The sequence below is a fragment of the Macaca thibetana genome, chromosome 9 (genome assembly GCF_024542745.1).
Source record: "Macaca thibetana thibetana isolate TM-01 chromosome 9, ASM2454274v1, whole genome shotgun sequence".
Lineage (NCBI taxonomy): Eukaryota > Metazoa > Chordata > Mammalia > Primates > Cercopithecidae > Macaca > Macaca thibetana.
This window is the reverse complement of record NC_065586.1, coordinates 67,712,067-67,723,823: the sequence shown is the minus strand read 5'-3', so window position 1 is coordinate 67,723,823 and position 11,757 is coordinate 67,712,067. Positions and strand designations below refer to the sequence as shown.

The window sequence follows — 11,757 nt, the reverse complement described above, 5'->3', positions numbered from 1 at the left end:
TGCAACTGATTTTTGCTAGTCCTTTCTCTCACTCTAAATAACTTATCAACCCTACATTTTACTACCTAATTAGTCATCTTATAACTTTGTGTGTATTTGAGAACTTGCTTGCTAGAAACTTTGACGTTGTCCCCATCTGCAAATTAAAGCCTTAACACCTCAGCCTGACATTGAATCCTCTGTGATCTACTCCCCTTTTGCCTTTCTGAACTCCTGTATCAGTACCATTCGGTGCCCTCCATACTGGCCAGTTGACGCTGCATGTGACAAACTCATTCTTATTTCTATGCCTTGACACATACCCTACTCGTGGAATGTTATCGTTCTGTAAACTACTAAGCCATAACCACCCTCCTATTAGAACCTCAACAAATCCCCCCCTAGAAACTTACTTTGCTTTCCTCCACCATGGTAAGATTCCCATGAGCAGCATTTTTATTTCGCTAGTGCTGCTAATTACTTTAATTAACCTGAGGAGCCCACATCTTGATTCCAAAACATTCACGCTTCTTTCTATCATCCATAACCCTTTCGCATATAACAGCCCCTCAAGAAATATTTTGCTGTTGAAAAAACAAATGACCGAGAAACACCGGTGGCTTTTCCTTATCAGTAACTTTCATTTACCTAAGGCAGTGGCAGCGTTTAGAAAGAGTGGCAGGAAGAATCATGAGTTTTCATTCTTTCCCTGACATTAGTTTTGTTTCTGTTAACATAGAAATTACCAAAGCTCGCAGAATTTTGGTTTGCATAGTTCAGCAGGTGGCCCAGGTTACAGAGCAGTAGGGTTCTGCATTCATTCATTTGAAATAAACTAATTCATGGTTTTGTACTTTCCTTTCAAAAATATCAGTTGGGTTCCTCCCATGTGCTGTGCCATTCAGTGTGCCAGTTGTTGGAGATACAAAGGTATACATGATATAACTGTCCCAGGATTTCAGAATATGATGGAGTCAAGGGACTCAAACATTTCTCTGGCGTTGGCGTTCTCTGGAACAGCATTAGGGTCTTCCAAACCTAGCCTCAGAGTGACTGTGACATAACTGATTAACCTAGTGGGTGGGAGATGCTATGAGCACTTATTGGAAAGAAGGAGCCATTCCAGTTTCCAGCTGTGGATCCCCAGCATCACCACGCAATCTTCCTCCGAAGCAGAACAAAAGCATAGTTAGTTCTCTGCCCCTACCTTCTCCAAATCGATGCCTGCAGATGGCAGACTCCCAAGGGAGGTGTTCAGATCTGCATTCAGGAGGATAGCCCACTTTTGGTTCTTTCAGTTTCATCTGAATAGTACTCCACCCACTGCTAGCAAACTGTCTTTTCTGATGTTAGAAGGGAAACACACAGATTTTATCTGCACACCTAACATCCTGTCACTATCAACAACTGAAGGGACAGTAAGAACAACTAAAAGGACAGGTCTTGCACACTCTTGCATGCTTTCTGGTTTGACAATATTTCTTTTTATCAGTATCCTTATAATTTCACCCAGGCATTTGTTTATCTCATACAGAACTAGTGCAACTGATTTTTCCTAGTTCTTTCTCTCACTCTAAATAACTTATCAATCCTACATTTTTCTACCTAATTAGTCATCTTATAACTTGAAGGCAAATCTTGAAAGCAAACCTGCAAGAGTGTGGCAGGAAGGAGAGCATTTCACCTCTTTCTGAAGCTCGGAGTAACAGATCCCTGCCTCCAGGCTACCTCCCTGAGCCGCAGGCACAAAGGACAATGTTGTAAAAGCCTGTGTATGTTCCACTCTACCTAAACCCCCACTCTGGTCAGCTCCCTTGGGTTTGACATTCCCTTTGTCTTCCTGAGAACTCCCTTTTCTGGCCTATACACCAAGGGGACTTCTCCTTTCTAAAACTATGAAATTCAGACAAAGTAGGAAGTCAGGGTTACTGGACCAGGGACAGCAGCTTTTCCCCAAGAGGCCACAGGATGGACATGCAGTGACTGGAAGTTACATCTCTGAGTTACTGCTCCTGGATGGAATATTTAATGGTCCTGCCCAGGAAATGTCAGGGCATCAGCTCAGCCTCCAGGCAGAAACAGACTCTTCTTGCCAAGAGTGCTTTTAGTTCCACTTCTACCCCCAGAGCAAGCATGACAAACTGATCAAGGCAGATAGAATGCTGCTGCCAGAGCAATTATGGGCTTCTGGGGCCCAGGACAGAATGAGGCAGAAAGGCAACATGACACTGGCATTTCCATTAACAAAGTCAGATGGCGTCTGGCAGAACTGAATCAGGGGAAACATGGTCTTTCAGAAGAATTAAGTGACGAAGACAATATTTAGAGACTGCATTTTGGGAACTTGCAGACTGAGACTTAGCAGTAGGTGTTCTGAAGTATAAGGGCCCTGAAGGGAGAAAATGATGGGATTGATGTTCTAGAGTAGATAGCAACAGCCTATGTGACCCCTGAAAGAGGATCCAGAGGCTATCCCCATGGGATTCATACTGAGAAAGGATTATCATCAGCCTAAAGATGAGGAGGCCAAGATGGATGTTAAAAACTCACCAATTTTTAGATACAAGAGCATTGGTAGTACCAATGGTATTCCATGACCACTAGGGAGTATGTGTTTGGACATTCTCAGAAAAGTTATTGATCATTTTCATAAAGTCCTAAGCTAAAGAACAACTCTTGAGCTACACAGATAGAACTGTTAAAGACATGTCTAATGCCCAACACTAGTGCCTGTATTAGATCAAAAATGCTCATTTAGACTACGAATTTAATTCTATCAGATATGCTTCAGGTTACTTGTGTGCATGCAGTAGTTTGGAAAAATGCCTTCATGAATTATAATATGCAAAACTGAAGGAGAATGAGAATGAAGGTGACACTTAGAAACACATGGTTGGAGTACTCAGCAATTTATTAATCTCCATTTTATTTGTCCCACCCAAGAAATCCACCACCAAATATCAACATAAAATGCATAGCCAATCTTTTCATTTTTGTTACTTTAACACACAGGTTTTAATTTTCAGTTGAACAAATTCTTAATGAGCTACAGAGTGACGTGTGTTGAAATTAGAAAAAAGTAAAATAATACTATATAACCAAAACAAACCCAGTGTTACATATGTGAAATAATGCAATTAAGAGCACAATTAAAAAAATTATTCATTCAGTTAAACACAAAAGACATGCAGGGTCTCAAACAAAGAGTATTTGGGCTTCTGTGTCAATGTCATAGGATAGTAAAGAGTTTTTTCTATTTCTGGATAAATAATTCATTTTTATTGATTGGCAAAACTACTTTAAGGATAAATATGGACCAGAAAGGCCTACAGTGTTTTTGCCCAATTTTATCTATAGCCAAAGCACAAAATGACTTTGAACTGGTCATTAATATAGTAGGCAGTTCATTCGATCACATTCTGTCTGTGCAGAGCAGGGTGAAATGAACAAGCAAGATGGTCAGAAACACCTCAGATGCCGCTAAACTTAAGCTCCCAAGATATTGCTTCAATAAACGTGACTATTGCGAATTGGTTACTTTTATTGCATCTCAGAAAGTCTTAGTTTAAATCTGCTTTCATCCTAAATTATCATGTGCATATTACCTTCAGAGAGGTCATTAGATTTAAGCTGTCAAAGTTGTTGCTTATAATAGTACATAAAGTAAAGGATTCTTTTCCCCCAAGTTGCTATGAAACTAAAGCCATAATCAAAATGGAAAACGGGGCATCTGGAAATCTTTCTCTGGAAGTTTTAATTTACATTTAATCATCCAACTTTCCCAAGAAAATTTTGTTTTAAGCCTCAATTATTAGGTACTAAATTGGGCATAACATATGTCTACTTCTGTTTTCAGGGACTTGTTAGTCACGGATATGGAGGAGAAACTATTATGCTATCATTTATATCTAAGGAAATTTTCTTTGGAGGGACCATACCACATGAGAAAAATTTGCAAAATCAACAAGACAGTTGCTGAAGTTCTCATATTTATATCCCTATGGACACAGTGTATACTAACATGTAAGAATAGAGCGTTATAATGGCATAAGATTTGGCAAGCAATGGAACGTGATTTTTATAGTAGTTTAAAATTAATTTTATGTTTAAATATTCAGGAAGGAGGAAAGTTCTGTTTAACTGAGAGCAGGGGCTAACATCTCTGACTTACTCCTTTGCTTTATTAATAAACACTCCACTACAAATCTGGTGTTAAAAGCCCAGGTCAAGGAAATCCCTTAGTAGAAGCTCAACTCCCAGTGAATACCACAGAGAGGTTCAGGTAATTTACACAGATGGGAACCTGATGTGACATACCTAAGGTTGGCCTGAGTCTGCATAAGCTGGGCTGTCAGAATAGAAAAACAAGATATCTACAGGCTTTTAACTATTGATACGACTATTCAATGGGGGCTTTAAATGTTTAAAGAAGTGTCACAGACCTCCAACACCAAATAACCAGAATAAAAATAACCATCCTTCTTGAAAATGCCAAGGAGATAAACTTTGGAACTGGAAATATTTCATTTGAAATGAAAACCTAGGAACTGCTCTGCTAATATTAAGTAGCTTTTGTACATGTTCTAAATTGAAGAAACATTTAGACGTAATTGTTAGAAATCTGAGCCTTTTTGAAAGATAATTTTCTTCTTGAGGGCTTTCCTTTCCTACAGTTGGGAACAGGCACCATCATGACTACCAGATACATAAAAGTGACGATCCCAAATATACACATTCCATTGCTCAAACTAGGAATGTGTGAATTTCTCATGTGGTTCCACCTTAAGAAATACGAGAAAGTCATTTAACTCTCCAAGGCCTGAGATGTGAAAGCCTATCCAGCAACATGGGCAAGAAGAGTCTAGCCTTCAGTTGACTCTAAAAAAGGTCATGTAATTTTAAAAAACCAAGTTTACCTGAATTCAGGCACATACTATGCACACGTGTGACCTCCATAAAGAAGGAAAGATGTATTTGCCACAGTTTGGGTAAATTTCAAATACAGGGAAACTTTATCTTACTACAATAATCCTTGGCCAACACTCTGCTGCAATCTATAATTTTAAACAGTCACACGTTAGCAGTAAAAGAGGAAAGGAGTGGCATCAACAAATGGTATTAACCAACCAATACTGAAGATGGGCCAAAAGAGGCATTTTCGTTAACACTTTCTTCTCCATGGTAATAAAAGTAATTTAGCAAAGGTGGTCCTCTTCTTTCAGATCACATAAATAACTTACTTCCCATGTACCTGACATGCTACATTCAGTTATTAGAGGTGAGGTTATTCAGCTAATTATATATCTGTCTTGAATGATGTAAAATACATATTAATATATTTTTAAAGTTTATATAATTTTTGCTTTTACACAGGAGGCCAGCCAGCATTTGAAATGTGTATCTCATTATTAACTGACAAATTAAATCAAAATTTCCAAGAAATCTGGATGTCATGGTGGCTAAAAGTTCAGAATACGGGGTGTAATAAACCTTATTTTAAAGCCAGTGAGACTTTGAGCAAGATTCTTACCCTGTTTAACCCTCAGCTTCTTTGTCTATGGAATGATGTTTATCCTATAGGGTTAGATGGAGGATTGAATAAGTTAATAGTTAGTATTTAACACAGAGCTGGCACGTGAGGGCAAGGATCACTACTTGTTTTGTTACATGGTGTATCCTAAGAACCTAGAACAGTGCCTGGAACATCATAGTTGTTTAACAAATAGCTGTTAAATATATGAAGGTGTGGTTACCCAGATTGGCTCCAATATTGAGAAGAATTTCACCTATCAACAGTCAGGAGAATGGCTGAATTTCTGTTTCTCAGCTTGCAAACAATATTACAAAATCATGCTCAAAATATGTATAGTTCATCCTTTTGCCTTTAACACGACTTCACCAAACCACCAAGACAAGTGTCTCATTCTATCCTTAATATTTTCCTCAGGAGGGCTGCTCAGTCTTCTAGAATCAAAAAACTCTCCCCTCCTCTATGAAAGCTAAATGCTTCTGCAACTACCCCTCTCAGACCCTTCCCTACCTCTGGCACCTTCTTGTTGTCCCTTTAGACTACTCTGTATCGTCTCCATTTTTCTCCAACTTACCAAATTCATACTGAATATCAATCCATGCAGTTTGTTTCCACAAACGAGTGGGGACTGGTAGATGCCATAATGCAGCCAGCAGCCGTGAAGCATCTCATCTCATCTCAGAATAAAACTTAAGGTCAGCCCCACAGCCCATCTATTGCCTGCAGATGGGATTCTGGTCAGATTGAATTCCATTTGGAGACAGTTCTCTCAATTAACATTATTTTATTTTAGAGTGTCCAGAAATGGATTCTATCTTGTCTGTTAGGGGGAAAATATTCCCATGAAAGATGACTAGTGTTTTAAACTATTCTTTATTTTGCTTTAACAGAATATATGTTCTTGTTCATGTGAATTGGTTAAAAATGCCAAAAAGGTATTTAAAATTTTACTTCTTCTCTTTCTTTCTCTTTGAGATGTCTAAGATAGTGTTAGGAACCTCATTCAAAACATTTTTAACTACAATTGGTTTTTACTAGCATCCAAGTTTTCTTTCCTAATTAAAACCAAAACGCCAAAACAAAAACTCTCAAACTGCTATTGTTATTAGTCCTGGCTTACTTGTTTAGTGGTAAAATGGAAAATACTAACGTTGAACATATCATAATGATATGGGAAAAGAGCCATAAAGAAAGAAATGGAATTTTCATATAAACAAAAACAGTAACATCTCAGGTGGCAGAAATTTTCCTACTTTACTTAAAAAGAATTCTTAAAATAATATAAAATTATGTTCTTTTTAACTGAAATATTTCTGACTTTACAAACAGAAAAAAGGAATACTTGATTCCTAAATATACAATAGGCAGGCTGTCTTGGCAAAAAATAGGCCCACAAAAGAAAGTACAGATTTCATTCAAATTCAGATTCTGGTGCCTGCTTTGTCAGTCTAAAGAACTATTTACAATGAAACTGAAAGAGGCTGTCTATTCTGCAATGAGTTCACAAGAGAATGGTGGATATCATCAGGAAAAGTCTCAGATCTTATTCCACTCATTCTGCCACTATGCAGAAATCTGTAGCTATGGGAACCACAATTTCTAGGACAGAAATGAACATTTGATACCAAAATGTAAGAATGTTTTGGAGAATAGAAAGACTAAAGGAATAATGTTGCTGGAAATTAAAATTCATAATTTTGACTAAACCTCTGTAAAATTTATTAGTCAATCTATACTTGGGATAGAGATGAGAGACAGGAGAGAGAGATTTTTGGTTCACAGAAGAAGAGGAAAGGGCATTAGTTGGAGTAATTGGCTGTGATGGGCAGTCCTGACTACACTATTTTGGTAGGAAATTGTTAGCAATTAACAGGATACCTAGCCCAGAGGTGGGTGAGATGAGAAGAACACCTTCAAAGAGAAGGTTTAGGAAGCCATTGAAGTCACTTCCTCTGTTGTTACACATTAGGCTTTTCAGCCACTCATTATTTAATTTGAGGAGCATTAATTATTTGGTCTGAAGGCCCAAGTTGTGTACTTAATTGTATATTCACTATTTTAGCTTGAAATTGAAAACCAACTGCCTTTGAAGCTAAAGGTGTCAAGAATGCCAGACTGCAAGAATGGGTGTCTCTGTGTAGCTGTGGAGGCCCTTATTCCCCGTACATAAGAGATTTTTATGGGGAACAAATATGTTCCATTGATCTTATGTTAAAAGATTTCGAAGGCCAGAAGGCACACTTGTGAATGTGAAGACTGTATTATCTTTTCTAATACATTTGTAGTTTGCACTCATATAATAAATAATAAATAAACAGAAAGGAACAATGAACAAATTAGCTGAGAAATTTAGTGTTTGAGTTTTTTCTTGACTCAATCAAGAACTATCCAGAAATTTACTTAGAAAGAAACATTTTACTCCAATAATTTTAATTTGTCATAAATTAAAGGGAACAATTTCTATTTTTCACTTTTTATATTTGATGAAAATCTTCAAATTTCTCTAATTAGGAGAAAACCCTTTAGTGCATTATTATTTCATAATTTTTAAAAAAATTTTCATTCTAATTCCAGTCTAACATTTGGCAGGGATACTGGTGGGTAACCAGGGATGGAACTGCTCCTGCGGGTGGTAAACACCCTCTCCTCCCTCTCAAGGAATGCTTTTCCCTATGTAAATTAACACAAATCGATTTCATTAAAAGAGAAAGGTGAGTTCTTATTAGCAGGATCAAGCAAATATATGATCAGAGGAAGTACTAATCTCTGTGACAAGACATCAAAAGGTACTTAGGTGGATCACCAAATTATCACTCTCATTAAGAAATTTCTGGCATTCCTCTGCAGAAGAAATACCTAAACATAGATGTGTCATGCTGATTAATTTAACTACATAATAGAGAGATTTATTTGTATCTCACTGCTAGTTTTTCTTGTATATAAGCATTTGTTTTATTGGCAGGTTTGAATCAAACTAAATCTTGAACTTCGGTCTACTACAGGAATTCACTCAGGTAGACAGATGCTGCCTTTTTTTGCTCTATGCATCTTGTTTTTATGTCACCATTGATTATTACAGCAGATTAACTCCTAGAATATTCATTGAGTTAAAAATTTTACTGTTTTGTTTAATTATAGTTTGCTTTGAGTTAAGCTGAAAATTTGCCTGGGTTAAAGAGGAGAACTTGTTAACATCTCACTTTGGGTAAAAAGTCATTTTTAACAAAAAGATGGAGGTTACTTGGTAATTGTATAATTTCAAGTTATCTCTGTTCTTGTGGTGTCCAATACTGCATGTTCTAAACTCCAACACGTGGAAAGATGACGTTAGGTCAAGTGGACATTAGATTTTCTAAATGAGATGCTTATGATTCTTGCAAATGTGGCTTTAGGAGCTAAGATATACAGCTGGTAGTTTGGTGATTTCAAAAAATTTTTCTATACAGCTGGTAGTTTGGTGATTAAAAGAAAATTGCTCTCTCCACTAAATTATAAATTTATACTTCTATCTGGAATAACGATGTACCACAGATGTCACTCTTGCAACATCTACACTTAGAGCAGAAAATGATGGCAGCATTTCAATAAAATAGAGATTTTCTTATTCTCTATTTGCCTCAGTCACCTGGATAATTCTGAAAAACAGAGTCATCTAAATTCCCTAATTCCCTTCTTCACTGCCTTTTCTTCTGGGCAGTGCATTCTGTTCAGAAGAACTATTGTAGCCCAGTCTATGGTGCAAAACAGGGAGGAGTTTATTGCCTTCACCTCCTAGGAAGTTTTACACTGAGCTCAGGCAACCCAGCTACTGGGAAGATTGAAATAATTCATCACAAGAAATTTAACATTTCCTGCATAATTAATAATGACCTATTAAATAGATCCTTTTTTCCCCCACACCATTATGCTTAAGATTCCACACATATCATACTGTCAATCTTTAGGCTTTCATATGTTTTATGCATCCTTTTACCCAAACCGGTTCTCCTAATACCAACTGGTATTGTACGTGTAAATTTTTTTCTCATCAATCTAAGGTTACATTGTTGTTGAGACAACTCTCATCAATGGCAATGTTTTACAAGTAAAACGTTACAATGCAATACTATTATGATAATATAGAATAGAAAATGTTTTTTAAAGTCTGTGAATCAGAACTCTATGAATGAGAGAAAGTGAAAACAATACTTATGGCCTACAAAGAGTTCTGTTAAGGACATTTTGTGAAAGACAGAGAAAGGCAGGTCGTCAGGGGAGAGAAAAAGAGAGGGGGAATGAGACAGAGAGGTATGCTAGACTCTAAGACTATTATGAAGTTCCTTATGAACTCAACTAGGAATGAACACAGTGACTGGAGTTATAAAGTGACCCCAGTGACTTTTATTTAAAATAACGTTATTAAAATAACTCCAGCTACATTGCCATTAACTTTGCTTCATAGTTCAATGTTACAATTCATGAAGTTATATTTTACTCAATGCCAAAAGGTTTTTCAAACTGGCATTTTCCTTTTAATTACCATTGCAAGCTGATAAAAATGTATTTTTATGTTTGTAAGAATAGGGTCATACAGAACTTACACTTCCGTTGTTATTAATATAACTCACTTTGGGATATAGTTTGTGTCTCATTTCCCCAGTGGGTGGTAACTCTTCTTTCACATATGTATTCAGATAGGCCTAACACTCAAAAGTACAGAATTTTCTAACACATTGGAAACCCAAAAGGTGCATATGTGGCATCAGAACTCATTGTAACCTTTATAATGTTAAGAAAACATTTCATTAATAACCAAGGTTGACCTTCAAAATTCAGCAAGTAGCCTGACTATTCAAATTTGATTAGTTTATAATGGATGTTAGCCTAATAAGTTGACAATGAGTACAGCTATCTAGAGATTACAAGGTTGTTTTTTAGCTATGGCAGGAATCATACATTTCTGCCAGGTTAGATCAGGTAAAGAAAGCATGGAGATTAAATGGGAAAATATTTTATAAAAGTCTTTTGTTTCTATTAAAAAACCAAGTCAGGAGCTCATGTTAGTGTTTTACTTAAAGATAAGGATGATAAGTGCACTTGAAGTATTATGGATAAACAGGACTCTCTTGCATCTCCTGTGTTTATTTGTTAACAAATAGTAGATAATCTCTATGATGGGAAAGACTGAATGACACGTGATAATTCCATTCATTCAACAAGCAAATATTCATTAACTATTAGGTGCTGACCATATAGAAATGACAATGACATGATCCCAAATATATATTGCTTATGTTGATTTGGCGCCCAATATTTTATGTTATTTGTGAGTTAAACACCAAAACTTAGTGAAATTACAGAACTTCTTAAGTGTAAAATAAAGCAGTGTGGTTAGCCAGGATTTTGTCATATAGGCACTATAGGTAGAATAGTGGTTTCAGTAGATTTGTCTTCCTCTAAATTCACTCATGACTTGAACTGGATGGATTTTTTTCTTTGCTGAGCCTCGTCTGACAGCTGCACACGTTTCCTCTGGCTTCTCTCTTTTAATTAAGGGTTTTTTTGCAGGAGCCTTCATTCTCCACATCACAACTGGGTGCCGGGGCCCAGCAGGACTCTGGATTCGGATGATCTTGGTTGAGGCAATGTAAGACATTTTCACTGTTTGCACTACAGCATTCATTAAATTTTTGGCTGCTTGGATCAGGGAGGTGACACTGTCCAACTGTAGGGAAAAAAAAGAAAAGAAAAGAAAAAAGAACTATTATTCCAGAATGCAATTAAGAATTTAAGAGATTTAATGTTATTGAAGCCAAAGAACACCACTTTGCTTTTACCTCAGAAATGAATGAGTTAATCATTTTATACAACTATGTATAGTTATCTACCTCAATCAATACATCCATTTTTGATCAGTTATCTATTTATCTGATACATCAATTGATTCACAGTCTATCTTCTAAGATGATATTATAGAGAGATTAATTTCTTTCTCTTGGCTTTCAGTGACATCATGTAAATTCTGTAGGGCCCCAATCCACATAATATCACAAGGCCAGATGGTCACTCTTTTCTTTGTAATGGATCTTTCTATTTCCAGGAGATAATCCTGAGCTCTTTCTGTAAGACAGGATTATCTGCAATAAAACCTATAAATAATTTTATATGAAAACAATTGAAAATTCTCCTCAGGGAATAGTTTAAGATAAATATCATACATACATGTAGGTAAAGACATGCATATATACTAGTCTCTTTCTTGACTATTT

General features: G+C 36.5%; 1 protein-coding gene across 7 annotated transcripts in view; it reads right to left on the bottom strand.

The window, feature by feature from the left end:
* Nucleotides 1-2,872: 2,872 nt before the first annotated feature.
* Nucleotides 2,873-11,757, bottom strand: part of CTNNA3 (catenin alpha 3) — a 1,858,220-nt gene continuing 1,849,335 nt past the window's right edge. For all 7 annotated transcript variants that reach the window (XM_050805650.1, XM_050805648.1, XM_050805652.1 and 4 more), the window contains one exon: nucleotides 2,873-11,213. In XM_050805650.1, the coding sequence (XP_050661607.1) occupies nucleotides 10,926-11,213 (288 nt within the window). In that variant the 3' untranslated portion in view covers nucleotides 2,873-10,925. The remainder of the gene's footprint in view (nucleotides 11,214-11,757) is intronic.